Source organism: Artemia franciscana, chromosome 9, assembly GCF_032884065.1.
Source record: "Artemia franciscana chromosome 9, ASM3288406v1, whole genome shotgun sequence".
NCBI classification, from domain to species: Eukaryota; Metazoa; Arthropoda; class Branchiopoda; order Anostraca; family Artemiidae; genus Artemia; species Artemia franciscana.
In genome coordinates, this window is record NC_088871.1 from 32,468,508 (window position 1) to 32,485,396 (window position 16,889).

Sequence of the window (16,889 nt, forward strand, 5' to 3'; positions counted from 1 at the left end):
GTTTCTCGTTCCGCATTTTCTTTGTAAATACTTCAAAAACAGTAGAAGCTGCATCCAGGCTATCCACAGCTATCGGTTCGATGCTGCAACCGAAGCATCCACATTCCAGGTGCTGAATCTCATGGACAGTAAATTTCTACATGCCTTATAAATTAAAATTTATAAGGTGACAAAAATCAGAACTTGGATCCATCTTTGAGCATCACAAACCAATGGAATCAAGATTAGTTTCAAATTTGTTCTCTGTTTAAGAGCCCACCTGATAAAAAGAAACTAATGAATCTTGAGAGGCAAAATATAAAGTAGATTGAGAATATGTTTTTGGGTCCCACATTTCATCCACATGTCGGGGAATGAGAGGCAAGGGACCTCCTATTCTTTATTTAGACGGAAGAAATGTGGGGCCCAAAAACGTGTCTCACGAAACTTATGGTTATAGAGTATTACATAGCTGCTCACTAGTAGGCTGTTAATCCATTTGAAGGGAAATCCAGATGCTTAAGGATTTAACCTCTGACCCCCAATAATTTAGAAGAAAACATATCTGGATTAATATAGGAAGAAGCATGCAGCATGGATGCTAAGGGGTGAAGGTTTCTCTCTTTCTGTGGAGATAGTGATGTATTTTGGAAAATTATGTTTTATTTCAAAACGTAAATACACTGAATGATTGATTTTTCTTGAAGAATTTGTTTGCAAAAGTTAAGCTTGATGTAAAAAATAATGTAAAACATTTTCTAAACTCGTAAATACTTTCAATTAAGCATTATACAACTAGCATGAAAAGCAGGGTATTGAGGAGGGTAGAACCCCTCATATACAGAATAATTTATGTGCATTTATTTTCAGTTGCAAACTCCCCCCTCTTTTTTTTTTTAGTGTTATCTAGATCTAACTTTATTGGCTGTCTGATTCAGATTTTTACTGGGTTATAAAAGTTGAAGCAAAAATGAAATTTTTTTAACACTAATGATTTTGAATAGATGTGATGAGCATAGTAAAATACTATTTTATTTTGTTGTTGTTAAATAGTATTTTGAAAAGTGTTTTAACTTCAGACAGAGAGTAAACATTATTCTTCTCAGCTCAGTTATTTTGAAATACGGCACTATAATGGTCACTTGGAAGTTAAATGGTCATGTAATAGACCTACTATGAAAGGCAACCCATAATAGATAACTTAGCTAGGAAAAAGTTTCTCACTTTAGAAAAGCCCGTCTAGTCAGATCAGACTCAGAAAAATTATTGCGTTAATCAGAATCCAGTGCAAATGCTGTGTTGTTTACTAGGCTATAATTTCCTCAAGGGGCACCAATCCTAAAGTTTACCCTGGAACGCTGTTAGCAGTCATGATTTTGGTTAGTATAGCTCGTGAAAAGTCCAACCTGATGCCGTGGGGCCACACAAGCAGGATTTCTTTGTGAAGGATAGGGACGTTAGGGACGTAGGGACGTTATGATGGAGCAAAGACCCCCAACTGTCTCACAACAGCAGAATAGCTCCAATCTTTTATGCCTAGCCTATCCCAGTCGGGGTTATATGCTAAGCGTTAATGTCTCAAGTGAAGTTAGGTTCTTTAAACAAACTACGATGCAGGTACATTTTATGAGAAAATCCGGTTTCATAGCCACAAAGACAAAACTCAATTTAGTTCACTACACATAGTGATAGAAGATAGTGTCTGAACATGTATTTTGAAATGAAGTTTTGGGATTTGCCGAAGACTCAAAAAGAGGCAATTATATTTTTCCAGGAGAAGGGGTTGCTGCCCACAACAAAACAGTGCGTCAATGGATACAAACTGACTTTATACTCTTACGAGAAGGAACATTTAGGTTAGGTTTACCTAATTAAAATGTACCTGCATCGTAGTTCGTTCCACGAAAGAACCTAACTTCACTTATTGAGTGTGATCTGAATAATACACAAGTACCAGATTTTTTTTACTATGAAATAAGAATATTCCTGACTCTTTACTCCTTCCTGATTCGAAAGTCTGTTAAAATAATTCAAAAGCTTCGAATGCTCGCTGCTGGAGTTTCTCGTTCCGCATTTTCTTTGTAAATACTTCAAAAACAGTAGAAGCTGCATCCAGGCTATCCACAGCTATCGGTTCGATGCTGCAACCGAAGCATCCACATTCCAGGTGCTGAATCTCATGGACAGTAAATTTCTACATGCCTTATAAATTAAAATTTATAAGGTGACAAAAATCAGAACTTGGATCCATCTTTGAGCATCACAAACCAATGGAATCAAGATTAGTTTCAAATTTGTTCTCTGTTTAAGAGCCCACCTGATAAAAAGAAACTAATGAATCTTGAGAGGCAAAATATAAAGTAGATTGAGAATACGTTTTTGGGTCCCACATTTCATCCACATGTACCAATGTGGATGTACCAAAGGCTAATAACATCAAATTTTATTATAGAACACTGATCCAAAAAATATTAAAAACAAGTAATTTTGCATCCATCTGTCCAAAAAATTATTTCTCCAAAGGGTTCTCCATTTTGCGCTATAGCACTTCGAACCATATCGACATTGTTCACCAATTTGTATGTTCTGAGCATCTTCTGCTGGTAGCATTGCTTTCCTTCCACTTCGACAATATCCCTGGGTCTATCTCTTATGGTCATTTTTTTTCTTTGGTTTAGTCATTTGGCTGCCTGTCAACATTTCAGAACCTTCGGAGTCTCTGTTGCCATTGATAACTTATCCAAGTCTTTCAAATAGACTTGTTTTTTTTTATTCGGTTGTCTAACCCACACTCGGTTGCCCAGATCGTTGCAAAAATCAGTCAAATTACGTGTTGATGCTTCAACTGCTACTCTTGCATGCATATTTTCATCATTTCAGGCTTTTAACTTTAGGAACTTCTGCTATATTCTTTTTAACAAAACCAGCACCAGTTAAAAAACTATTCACAATCTAGGCAAAAACTTCACTTTTAATCCTAAAGATGAACCGTTTTTCTCTTCAAAATTCTTCGACCTCTGAATTTGTGATTACCACAAAAAGTGTGAATTTGTGACCACAAAAAATTGTGAATTTCGACCACAAAAAGCTTTAAATGCTTGTTGATAGAATTTCTCGTTCAGCATTTTCTTTGTGAATTCTTCAAAAGTAGTAGTTTCCATTTTTAAAACTCTATAAAGTGATCACACATAGGCCTAAGCGTTCTAAGATGTACTAAGTACTCTGCATTCACCTCATTATGTTTTTAATAGTGTGGTTTTTGATTAAGGGTTTTGCAACTGACGATTGTTACATCAAGAAAAAAATTGTTTCAGTCAAGAAAACATTTATTGTGTCTTCCAGTTTCCCCGTCAAAATTGTCTTGTAAGATAAAACGGCAAAATTTATCATCAATACGTTCTAAGACCACACTGGCTATACATGACGTATGAAACTAAGAAAGCAAAGGATATCGAAAATTCTTTTTGAAGCTCAGTTGTTTAGATTGAAAAAAAAATAAACAGCTTAGTTTAATATATTATTTCTCTGTGGTATTTGCAAAGATCATTACAGATTAATAGTTTGAACTCAAAATCCTGAAGATTCAAGACTTTAAATTACGCAAAGTAATGGCTGCCAGGCAGCAGTTCATGATAACAAACTTTAAATTAAGGAGCGACTCGTGCTATTAATAATAGAAACTCTTTAAAAGAAGTTTTGATAGAAAAAGATATACATTTAAAGAATCGGCTTTTCATGTTGATTCTTTTGTCCACCTTCAAAAATCGCGCACACCATTTTGCGTAGCATTTAATTTCTCGGCATTATCTGAAAAACGGTCAGATACTAAAAAAAAAAAAAAAAAATGAAGGGGTTGTCCATCCCTCAATACTTTGCTGTTCCCGGTAAAGTTTTTAGCGCTATAAAAACATCCTATTCTAATTGAACGGCCCTTGTATTTCAGGAGTGGTTCTTTAAAAATTTGGACACACAGTCAAACTTTACCGTAAAGAAGAGGGTATTGGTGAGGGTGCAACCTCTTCATATTGGCCTACAGAATAAATTATTTTCGTTCTGTTTTAATGTTGCTCCTTACTTAAAAAAAATTCTGATGGAAGTGATAAGCTTAGTTAAAGCTTAAAAAAAAATCTTATTAACTTTAATTTTCGTTAAATATATTTGTACGATAAATTTGCTTGTTCAAATTTAACTCAAATTTTATTAGTAGATTTAAATTTTTGTAAATTCATTTTAATTTAATCTTAGTTTTAATTTAAACTTTTATAATTTTCCTTTTTAACATTTCCAATTATTTTATTATGTGCTCCAAACTGGTTCAATGAATCAGCTTATTAACGGTTTTGAAGCGCCAAATTTATTGTGTCCTCAAATAGTATAGCAAAATGAACACTAAAAGATTAATAACAAAAAAGGAGAGGCATTGCAACTAAAGAAGCATATCGCAATTGATCAGAGCCTTCCAGTTGGTCAACTTTTAAGATTAGCCTTAAATAAACACCTAAGCCTATTGACACAATATATCACAAATATTTCGCCTGTACAGACAACAAGGCGTCCTCGACACTGGCGAAATAGAAAACACAAATGGACCAGAAAAACAAAATCAGGATACAGACTACCCATACACCGTACTCTCAAAAAACAAGTGATAGAATGTGTCACTAATACTTCATTGTTTCAAAAAGGTATGACAATTAGATAGACGGAAGTTCTGGGATAGCCAATAAATCTAGAATTATTAAAAAACTATATATTGAACTTCTCAGTTTCATAGAATCTAGCGCTGCGTGGTGGCCAGGTTGCCGCATGTAGCAAGAATGTGCTATATTAGCACTATTTTATTATGGGTAGCACTGTAGCACAATCGCTTGGGTTGATAAAATACTAGGCTTCATGAAACTATGTACAGTGGTATAGTTGTGCATAAGCTTTTATTGAGAAGGGAAGTTTATCTTTGTATGTGTGTTTGTTTGGAGGGGGGAGGGTCATAAAGACTCAAAAGTTGATTTTCTTGCCCAAAATTATTAACATTCAGTGAGCCTTCAGATAAGTATTGTCGTCATGAGTGCTGTCTGAGAATTTCCCAGGGGACAAGAACTACCAGGAACCTTGTTTTTACTAAGCTTTAAATGGGAATATTTGTCATTTTTCTCCCTTGTGAACATCTTTAAGTGATTTCTTGTATTCTAGAGAAAACGAGAATTGACCCTATACTCCCTCTGCCTGCGTCCACGGGGGACATATCTATAAAAATGTTGACTTGTGCAATTCCCTTGGAAACCAAGAAAACGATGACCCTCAAATTTAGTTTTATATTTCACACCTCCTCCCTCTCCTCACCTTTCCTGAGAAATATTTGAAGAGGTGCACTTTTTCTAGGGAGGATCATTCTTGACTCATTTTTTATACAAATAATATTAAACTTGAATCATAATGTCAAAAATCGTTTTTTTTTTACTGTATTTTTATTTGCTGAATTACTTTCAAATTTGAGCTCATTTAGACACCTCAATCCAAATTTTAGGGCAAAGAAAACCCCAATTTAGACAACAACAAAAATTGATAAACCAATCTGGTTGATTTGATTCTTGATGGCTTTTTTTTATGATTTTTTTTTTTAAGATAACAAACCATACTATTTTTAATAAACAGCCTTAACATGCATCTATTTGAACAAATATATAGTGACCACAAAATGTAATGCACAAATAAAAAACTGTTGATAATACATGAATAAATTCAAGGATCTGCAGGATGGGGAGTCAGGATGGCTTCAGCTTCATAGAAGACCGAAAATTATGCGGATTTCTAATCCGTGGGAGTAGCATTCCTTCTCCCCATACAATCAAAATTCTGTATTAAAGCTATTGTGAAAGTTTCTTGTGCTGTTGTTCACAAGAGGTTAAAATGTGTTAGAATTTTCAATAGCAATCCAAAATCTCAATTCCTAAGAAGAAAACCTGGAAAAGGGTTTACAGATTTTCTAACTAATAAACAAAAAATAATATATGTCCACTAAAATGAACAAAACATTAGATGGAAACAAATATTGTCCAACAAGGAGGTTTTTATAATAGAAATCATTCCGTATATGAGACGGGTTGCCCCTTCCTGAGCTCTGAACACTTACACTAGTTTTATAGTGGTTTAAAAATACTTCTTATTTGATATCAACTAGATATCTTGTGTTTAAGCAGTCGTTCTTTAAGAATTGGGACAAAAAGTCAAACTTTAGCGTAAAGAGCAGGGGATTCAGGAGGGAGGGGGGGAGGCCGTCTCAGATGGATAACTTCTGTTTGTTTTAAGTTTTCATGTGGCTTTTTTACTTTCATTTCAGAAAACTTGTTTTTTTTTTCAGTTAATCACAGTAAAGCAGCTTTTGAGTTACACAGTGAAGCCAGTCTGATGGTTTATTTTCTTATTATTTATTGGTGCTGCTAGACCCCAGTAAATGACTCTTATTTACACTTGCTGTTATTTAGGTCAAGAGAGATTTAATAACATGACCCGAGTCTACTACAAAGAAGCAGTTGGAGCCTTTATAGTATTTGACGTGACAAGAGCAGCAACTTTTGAGGCTGTTATGAAATGGAAACAGGATTTGGACTCGAAAGTTCAACTACCAGATGGCAGTCCTATACCATGTGTACTTTTAGCTAATAAGGCAAGTTTATTATATATCAGCATATTGATATTGCAATATCTGTCATACTGCAATATGAAAAAAAAGCTTAACCAACTGGTTAAGCAACCAATTTTCCACGTGAAAACTTTTTTTTTATGGAGGGGGGGGGGGGGTCTTCAAGGATATCTTTAGGTATTGATAACATTTACAGGTAAAAAAAAATTCATGAAGATCAACAGCAATCTTTTTTTTACCTCCAATCGAAAGTTTCCAACCAACCATACACGCTTCTTTCTATCCCCAGAAGACGTTTGTGAATAGCCTGCTGTCATGTAACTGACTTTTATTGTATTTCAAAATTTAAAGATCCATTTCAGCCCTTCTTTATTTTTGAGCTTGAAGTTTTTTAAGCAGAAATTTTAATAGCCATTGGAGCCCATGAAAATGCCTCATTGGCTGCACGAGACAAGATATATCCAAGCCCTTCCCTCTAGAAAAATTTGAAATGAAAACTTAGCTTTTTCAGATGTTTTCAACAACAGAATTTTAAAGTTTTAGATTTATTTATTCTAAATCAGCCTGGCAAACAAAATAGCATCGGGAATAATTATTCTCAGAAACTGGAACACAACACTAAAGCTCGAACCAATATCCTCATGTCAATGAACCAATCATGTCAGTGTGGATAAGTTAACGCAAAATTTTAGCAGGTAATCACTTATTAGGGATAGAAGATAGGTAGGTAATTACTGATTAATTTTGCTTATAGAACATAAGTCAGATGGAAAAAAGAAGTAAATATAACACTTAATCCCCCCCCCATTCGGTGTTGTTTTCAATAGCATTATGAATACATTTATGTCAATTGTGTTGCGAGAGCAACACTTTGGTTTTGTCCCGTTTTTTTTTTTTGTCTTTTTTTTTCCTATGCCACCTATGTCGGCTTATTCCTGGAAACTGGTAATGGTCTAACCTGTGCGGTTTTTATGGAAAGTGTGGACCTCAAGCCGAATTGATGAATATGGCATTACATTTGGAAAGCTAAGCAGAACTCTTGCCTGGGGCCAAAAAGGATGTGGCGTTGGGAGTGAAGTGGAGTTATGTAGCCTATGTCAGAGAGGAGTATCTGAAGTTGTGCAGCCAAGCTTTCGTTTTATCAAACCATGTTTCTGCTTTCGAGTGGAAAGCTCCGTTCTATCAGGCAATTAGGCAGGCACCACTTTCAAATTGAAGATGGACTAAAATGTATAAGTGTTAAATATATGCGGCAGTTTCCCGGCCCCACAGCCAATATATCTTCTTTGAGTGATAAATAGAAAAATGTACAGAAGCAAAAAAGTGGCATTTTCCCACGGGTCCGAAAGTGCTGCCGTGATTTTGGCTGGGTTTATCATTTGTTTTTTCAGACTTGGGGTTGAGGTAGAGAAATGTTATATGATGTACCTCTTAAACTTTAAAAGTTCTGTCATTGCTAGAGAAATTGGAGCTTTGCTCCTTTCGATGTGGTGACGTTAGAAAGTTGGCCTACGGCAAAAAAAAATCGACTTTTGAACTAAGACAGATAGAATTTTGACGGCAATCGATAGCTCTTGATGAGCTGATCAAAGTATATGTCATACATTTTTTGGTACAAAAATTCCTTCATGAGATATACTAGTTTGAAAGTTTCAAGAGGTTGACAACTTCAGTAGTAGGGTACACACTAAAACCCGATACCAATTGTGAGACATGCAGGGGACTTGTAAGGAAAGGTCGGCTGTTAGCTCATAATCATCTTCGGCAGTGAGGGGTTTACAAATTTTGCTATTTGGTGTACCTATTATTTGTTTCCTGTATATTTGATGGTAAGACCGAGTTGATTCCAGTTGTAAGACATGTAGGGGACTTGTAAGTAATAATCGACTGTTAGGCTACAATCATCTTTAGTGAAGAGGGGTTAGAAACTTTTTCTAGTTGGTGTAGCCTACCCATACTCACTGTAACCTAGAATTAAGCGTTTACGCAACGGGTACAAAGGATAACGTAAAACAACGAGGCAGTTTCGTAAATATCAATAGTGTCATCTATGGTATTTTGATCCTGAAAGGTTACGGATAGCTTTATAATACCAACTAGATTATATAAAATATTGTTCCAGGTCTTGATCCGTCACGATGTCTACGATTGAAAAGGATAAAGTTCAACTGGCTGCAAAGTCAATTTAGTCCCTTCTTTCGATATTATTTTGTTATTGTTGTTTTCTCAACGCTGAGGAATAGTCTTTGATCGTGTGATTACTGATCGCGTTCTTCTTTGAACATAACGTTTTAAAAGTTTCGATAGGCTGACAACTTCAGCATTTAACCGATAGCAAAGAAACAAAACGAAAGTGTTGCTCTCGCAACACTTTATTCGGCAAAGCCGGACAAAGGTTGCCGCAACACTTCACGTTGCTCAGGCAACGTAAGTCTAGTTTTTGGCTTCATTAAGCTCCTTACTTTTCTTTGATTTTTTTGTTGTTGTTGAAAGAGTTCTCAAAATTAACTATAATAAAAAACATCCCCGATATGTTATCGTAAAAACTTCAGGAACCCTGTCAGTTGACACTAAGAACGGAATTCTGCGATCTTATAGCAGCAACAAAGGGACTATCATTTCCTACGCATAAAAATAAGTAATAGAAGGATAGCGTTTGTGTGCCCCAGTGTCGACTGTGTGTTTTTGCTCTTAGTCCAAGAGAATTGGGACATGGATTGGAGTATCACACGGGGCGTTATAATGTCTAATTATTTAGTTCTGCACAACTCTTGCCCAAAAAAAAATTACCAGCTGTAACAAGCTTTTTCTGCCTTGGTGCAGCAGCATTGGGACTCGACACAACTTTCAAGCAAGGCCTTTTGAAAATTCTCAGATCATGAACGAAACCTGTTGGTAAACAGTTAAAACCTCAACAAACTGGAAAGGGTTTCAAAAGGGTATGTAGTACCCTTTTTACGTAGTCAAAAATAGTAGTGATTTTAAATAAATTAAAAATACAAAAAGAAAGGGACTCAAGTAAAGGAATGAAGGAAATATCAAATAAAGAAATTGGCTTTGCCGTTGTAAAAGAACTTTGTCAGAAGTTTGGTGGTGATGTCTTCCTTACATCACGAGATGATAGCACAGGACAAGGTCCCATTAATCAGCTAAAAAAAAAGATGAGTTTAATCCCAAGTTTCATCAACTAGACATAGGCCATAAAGGGAACATTGAAGTTTCAAGGGATTTTCTACAGAAAATAGGTGAACTGGATTACCTTGTATAACATATAACACAGTTATTGAGCATAAGAAGGTGGCCACTGAACGATTTGGCAAGCAAGCATAGAACAAAATTAAAACTAACTATTTCAATAATTTGAATGTGTGTAATATTTTATTACCAATTTCGAGGTCACAGACTTGGGTTGTCAATGTTAGCAGCTCCGCAAGGTTTTTCGAAAAAAAAAACTAGTGATGAGCTTAGAAAAAAACTATCCACTCCAGGTGTGGTAGCTGAGGAAATCAGCCAGCTTATGAAGGAGTTTCTTCAGTCAGAAAGCTAGAAATAATTCAGAAAACTGATGGTCAAACTGTAACTATGTAGTCTCAAGGTTGGTTTAAGTGCCTTGACAAGAGTCCAGCATAGGGTTTTCCAGTAAGACCTACATGAGGACGTAGACAACTAGAATACAAGAATTTTAGAAATTTTTTAGTTGAGGGATAAGGGGGAAGCCAAAAAAATCTATCCATGCTATAATCTATCCTCTAAAGTCGATTCTATTTTTTTACTGGTCTTCTGAGCGATTTTAGAAATGTTTTTTAAATATTTTAGAAACATTTAAACTGGAATTTTAGAAATTTTTGAGTTTGGGGAAGAGGGGGAATTAAAACATATTCCCATGACATAATTTATCCTCTAAAGTCGACTCTGATGTTTTTACTGGTCTATCTCTCAGCGGTTTTGAAAAATTGAAAGTATTTAAACCAGATTTTATAAATTTTTGAGTTGGGGGAAAAGGGGGAAGTCAAAACATCTTTCCGTGACATAATCTATCCTGTAAAATCGATTCTGATGTTTTTACTGGTCTATCTTTCAGCGCTTTAGAAATAAGTAAAAAGTATCTAAACTAGAATTTTGGAAATTTTTGAGTTGGGGTAGGAGGGGGGATTCAAAAACTTCTTGTCGTGACATAATTTTTATCTAAAGTCAATTCTGATGTTTGTAATGGCGTATCTCGAAGCACTTTAGAAAAATTTAAAAGAATCAAAACTTGAATTTTTAAAAATTTTCATTTGGGGGAGAAGAGGGAAGTCAAAATCATCGTCCCATGACATAATCTATCCTCAAAAGTCGATTCTAATGTTTTTACTGGTCTATCTCTCAGCACCATTGAAACATTTAAAAAGGTATCCAAACTAGAATTCTAAAAAAATTGAGCTGGGGGAGGAATTCAAAAAATCTTCCCATATGACATAATTTGTCCTCTGAAGTCGATTCTGATGTATTTAATGGTCTAACCCTCAGTGCTTTTAGTAATATTGTTCAAAAATATTTTAGAGATATTTAAAAAGTATCTAAACTAAAATTTTTAAAAATTTTGAGTTGGGAGAAGAGGGGGAGAATTAAAACATCTTCCTATGATATAATTTGACCTCTAAAGTCAACTCTGATGTTTTTATTGGCCTATCTCTCAGCGCTTTAGAAAAAATTAGAAAGTATCTAAACTAGAATTTTGGAAATTTTTGAGTTGAAGGAAAAGGGGGAAGCCAAAAACATCTATCCATGACATTATCTATCCTCTAAAGTCGATTCTGATGTTTTCACTGGTCTATCTCTCAGTGCTTTAGAAAATTTAAAAAGTATCGTAAGTAGAATTTTTGAAATTTTGAGTCGGGGGAGAAAGGGGAATTCAAAAACATCATCCCATGACATAATCTGTCCTCTAAAGTCGATTCTGATGTTTTTGCCGGTCTTTCTCTCAGCACTTTAGAAACATATAAAAGTATCTAAACTAGAATTATAGAAATTTTTGAGTTGGGGGAGAAGGGGAAGTGAAAAAGATGTTCCCATGACATAATCAGTAGTAGTATTAGCATGAGTAGAAGTAGTAGAAAACTATAGGATATCTTCAAGGTTTTATAAAACAATCTATAGAGATAAAATTGAAGAGTATGAGAGAAATTAGTAATAGAGTAAAACCTTGGAAAAACGCAAGGTTAGCTATGTGGAGCTTTAGTCAGACACTTCCAGTTCCACTGGAAAAGCACTGGAAAGTAGTAGTAGTAGTAGTAGTGGTAGTAGCTGTAGTATTTATTTGGACAAAGAAGTTATTTGGAGAAAGTTGTAGTAGTAATAGTAGCAGTAGCAGCATTTATTTGGGCAAATAAGTTATTTGGGTAGTAGCAGTAGAAGTAGTAGCAACACTTGTAGGAGCAGCAGTAGTAGTAGTATTTATTTGGGCAAAGGAGTTATTTGGGGAAAGTATTACTAGTAGTAGTAGTAGTCGTAGAAAAATTTAAGAGATCTCTAAGGTTTTATAAGACAACCCACAGAGATAAAATTGAAGAATCTGAGAGAGATTACTAAAAGAATTACTAAAAATTACTAAATAGAATTACTTTATTATGATGCTAGCTTAAAAAAATTAACCAAATTATGTTTTCAGTATTTTAAAAGCAATTAGTGAAAACAAAGAACATGTCACATAATAGAATCTTACTTATGTTTCAGTGTATGAATGGTTTAACCCCTGATGTTTTTAAGAGTTTTATCAAATTAATAGTGACCTGCATAATTATGGAACTAGGCAAAGTGATAATATAGTTGTTGATTTGAGTTGTGGTACCAGGTATTCATTTCAATGAAACATCTTGGTCCATCTGTATGGAATCAGCTACCATTGAGCAGTAGGGTGGTGGAACACTTAACTCGGTTTAAAAAGAATTTAAAAGATTATTTTTGGGGGCAAATCGTTCAATTTTATTATAGCTGTTAGGGTGGGTTGGAGAGGAATAGGAGCTGGAGAGATAAGGGTAGGATGGGCAGGGGAAAAGGTTGGGTTGAAAGGCAAGGACGGGCAGGGGAGGAGGGAGTATTGGAGATTGAATTTGTTATTATTATTTTTCTTTTATATTTTTGTTTATATATTATTTTTAATTCAGTTACTGATTTATATACTTTTTTCTTGTGTATAGGCTATAGTTTATTTATAATAGTTGTAATTAAATGGCTGATGTTTAAATAAACAGCTGAATTAATAGGTAAGTAGTTACGTGGGCTTTCGCGTGAACAAAACCCTCCTAGGTTTTCTCCAGCGCAAAATTGTGTTTGATTTATTTGTTTGTTTTTGAATATGGAATAATACTTATGAATTTATTACAGTCTTTAACTATAAAAAAAGGAGGAAAAACAATCAAAGGCATATAAGAAATAGGGATATTTAAAAACAAAAAGTTAATTTGCATTATCAGTATATTGAAAAAAAAAAATATTCCTATTTGATGGATTAGTGTTGCCACACAGCAGTCAAAAAAAGTGCACACCGGTTTTTGTCTCGTAGATTTCTGAGCATTTTTTGGAAAGTGCCTTAACAGCCCTAGCTATAAGGTACTCCAGAAAAAAAAATAATAAAGAACACAAAATAGTACCAGGAAATTGAAGACATTACAAACAACGCAATAAAAAATATTGATAATTCAATAAACCAGATTTTATTTAGGTATAAAAATGTAAAGAATTTAATCAAAAACCTAGACAGCTCACTGTTTAAAGCACCAACTTTTAGGAACAAATAAAATCTTTTTAAATGTCAGTTTCTTTGAAAAAGGCTCATTAGAGAACGGTTGAGATCTTTACTCTACATTATTCTTTTGCATACATCATGGCAGTACCCTCAAAGTGACGTCATCTTGTTTCTGAATATCATAGTAGAGTATATCCAGAAAAATTATTTTTTATGACATCACAGATGGGGAAAAACCATGACGTCATTTTCACTATATATACTTGTGATTCCGGATGCATCAACCAGTTGATATTCAAAATGAATAGTGTAAAAAAAATATTTATTGGAACTGCAGTTGTGAGTGCCGCAGCCATTTGTGTTGTTGGTGTTACAAAAAATGTTGGAGGTTTCTGAACCTGTTGTTGAAACCCTAGCTGCCAATAGTATGAAGAGACAGGAGGCAAACAAAGTTGCTGCAAAGCCTGCGGAGTCGCAAAAAAAAATTTAATGAGGAAGGATTCGTTGAAGATTTTCAAAAAGGTGAGCCAAAAAAATTTAACGACAACCTACCAAAGCTCTCACAGTCTAAGCTACTGGAAAGGGATCAAAAAATTCTGGAGAAAGTTGCTGAGCCTGTAACCGTAGCGGTTAAAAGTATGAAGAGACATGAGACGACTCCATTTAAAGATGATACCCAAAGAAAAATAAAACCGGGAATAGATAAAAAAGACGCCAAAGCACGCAAAGCTGCAAAATCTGAAACTTCAAAAAACGAGAAACAGGTGGAAAAGGCACCACTTGCCGAAGATTTTGACAAGGAAGGATTCGGTGAAGATTTTCAAAAAGGTGATCCAAAAAAATTTAACGACAACCTACCAAAGCTCTCACAGTCTAAGCTACTGGAAAGGGATCAAAAAATTCTGGAGAAAGTTGCTGAGCCTGTAACCGTAGCGGTTAAAAGTATGAAGAGACAGGAACCCAAAGAGACAGGTACCCAAAGAAAAATAAAACTGGGAATAGATAAAAAAGACGCCAAAGCACGCAAAGCTGCAAAATCCGAAACTTCAAAAAAAGAGAAACAAGTGGAAAAGGCACCACTTGCCGAAGATTTTGACAAGGAAGGATTCGGTGAAGATTTTCAAAAAGGTGAGCCTAAAAAATTTAACACTGACCTACCAAAGCTCTCACGCCATGATAAAAAGAAATTTAAAAAAGAGCAGGCAGCTAAGAAAAGTGCAGCATCTAAAATGGAAGGTTCCGGCGCTAGTGCATGTGAGGAGGCCTTTTCTCTGTCTCCGGTACAACAATTTGCTAAAAGCGGAGGCAATGATATAAAGATTGACAGTTTCTCAATCCAAGCAGGTAGCCTTGAGATTTTGTCAAACACTTCATTATCAATAACAATGGGCAGAAGGTACGGCCTTGTCGGCTGAAATGGAGCTGGTAAGACAACATTGCTTCGTCATATTGCTGAGAAAAAACTTCAAATTCCACCTCATATTGACGTATTACTTTGTGAACAGGAAGTTGTAGCTGATGAAAAAACACCAGTTCAAATTATTCTGAATGCCGACACTGAACGGTGTAAAATAATAGACGAAAGAAAAAAACTGGAAACGTATCAAGAAAAATATGGGGAAAATATTGAAAAAATTCAGAACAAAATTATTGAAATAGACTCACAATGGCAAGCAATTGGAGCTGACTCAGCAGAATCTAAAGCTCGTCGAATTCTTTCTGGTCTCGGATTTGATTCTGAGATGCAGAACAAAGCTTCAAAAGACTTGTCTGGTGGCTGGCGGATGAGGATTTCGCTCGCGAGAGCCTTATATTTGGAGCCAACTCTTTTGTTGCTCGATGAACCAACAAACCAGCTAGATTTTAAGGCATATTTTTGGCTTGATAACTTCCTTCAAGCATGGAAAAAGACACTACTAATCGTGTCGCACGATCAATCCATCCTAGACAACGTCTGCACAGACATAATTCATTTATGTACAGACCAAAAACACCTAAAATATTACAGGGGGAATTATTCCCAATATAAAAACATGGCTCAGCAACAAAGAAAAAAAATCGAAAAGGAGTATGAAAAGCAACAGAAGAAATTAAAAGAAATGAAAGCCCAAGGAAAGTCAAAAAAGCAAGCAGAATCGAGACAAAAAGAAGTAGGCCTACGTACAAGGAAGCAAGAAAAAAACAAGTTGAGACCTACTGAAGAGGACGCTGAGGCTCCCGAATTGCTTCAAAAAATAAAAAAAAATTATGCAGTTTCGTTTTCCTTTCCAGCTACATCCGACCTGCGATCTCCCGTTCTTGAAATAGATCAAGTTACATTTGGATGGGTGCCGGAAAGGCCTCTATTTGAGGAAATAGACCTTTCTCTTGGCATGAAGTCCCGTGTGGCAATCATGGGACTAAATGGTGTGGGGAAATCCACATTTTTAAAAATCCTTACCGGAGAGGAAACTCCTCAGAAGGGAAAAGTAACACGTTACTCTCGTCTAAAGATTGGAAAATTTAGCCAGCATTCAGAAGAGCACCTCCCTGCTGATGAGTCTCCCACAGGATATCTGCTGCGGCGCTTTGGCGCATTACTAGATGGTAAGCCTCAAAATGCAAGAAAGGCCTTGGGCACAATGGGTCTGTCCCCGCACGCTCACTATATTAAGATTAGGGACCTATCCGGTGGTCAGAAAGCTAGGGTTGTCCTAACTGAATTATTTCTTACTGCACCGGACTTGCTCATCCTTGATGAGCCCACAAATAATTTGGATATTGAATCGATAAACGCGTTAAAAGACGCGTTATTTGATTATAAAGGTGGGGTTGTGATGGTCACCCACAATAATCATCTAATAGAAGATTATACCCTCTATGTGATGGAAAATCAGAAAATCAAAAAAATAGAGGGTAATTTTGACGATTTAAAAAAAAAGTGTTACAGGAGATAGGTTAGGAGATACTACTACTACTGTTACTACTACTACTACTACTTAGGGGAACATATTAGCAATCCTTATATTGTTGCCCATTAACCAAATCGAAATTAGTATAAAAAATTAATCATTCAGTAGTTTTACTTGCAACTGTTGGCTTAATTGTCTGTAACTGTTGGCTTTGTTTTAAATCTAACTGTTGGCTTAATTGTCTGCAGCTTTGGGTTTAGTTGTACCCACCGAAAACTTATTAGTTTTACTTGCAACTGTTGGCTTTATTGTCTGCAGCTGTTGGCTTTGTTTTATATCCAACTGTTGGCTTAATTTTCTGCAGCTTTGGGTTTAGTTGTACCCACCGAAAACGTATTAGTTTTACTTGCAACTGTTGGCTTTATTGTCTGCAGCTGTTGGCTTTGTTTTAAATCCAACTGTTGGTTTAATTGTCTGCAGCTTTGGGTTTAGTTTTACCCACCGAAAACTAATTAGTTTTACTTGCAACTGTTGGCTTAATTGTCTGCAGCTTTGGGTTTAGTTTTACCCACCGAAAACTTATTAGTTTTACTTGCAACTGTTGGCTTTGTTTTAGATCCAAATGTTTGCTTAATTGTCTGCAGCTTTGGGT

General features: G+C 35.4%; 2 protein-coding genes and 1 long non-coding RNA gene across 7 annotated transcripts in view; 2 read left to right on the forward strand and 1 right to left on the reverse strand.

The window, feature by feature from the left end:
* The window catches only part of LOC136031287 (uncharacterized), a 76,083-nt gene that overhangs the window by 37,271 nt on the left and 21,923 nt on the right, over positions 1-16,889 (reverse strand). The gene's annotated exons all lie outside the window — the stretch shown is intronic.
* Positions 1-16,889, forward strand: part of LOC136031286 (ras and EF-hand domain-containing protein-like) — a 57,338-nt gene that overhangs the window by 33,046 nt on the left and 7,403 nt on the right. For all 4 annotated transcript variants that reach the window (XM_065710730.1, XM_065710732.1, XM_065710733.1 and 1 more), the window contains exon 4: positions 6,462-6,643. In XM_065710730.1, coding sequence (XP_065566802.1) covers positions 6,462-6,643 — 182 coding nt within the window. The remainder of the gene's footprint in view (positions 1-6,461; positions 6,644-16,889) is intronic.
* LOC136031285 (ATP-binding cassette sub-family F member 1-like) lies at positions 13,700-16,416 on the forward strand. The gene is given in 1 exon segment (XM_065710729.1): positions 13,700-16,416. A coding segment is annotated over 1 exon segment (2,298 nt). The 5' UTR covers positions 13,700-13,984; the 3' UTR covers positions 16,283-16,416.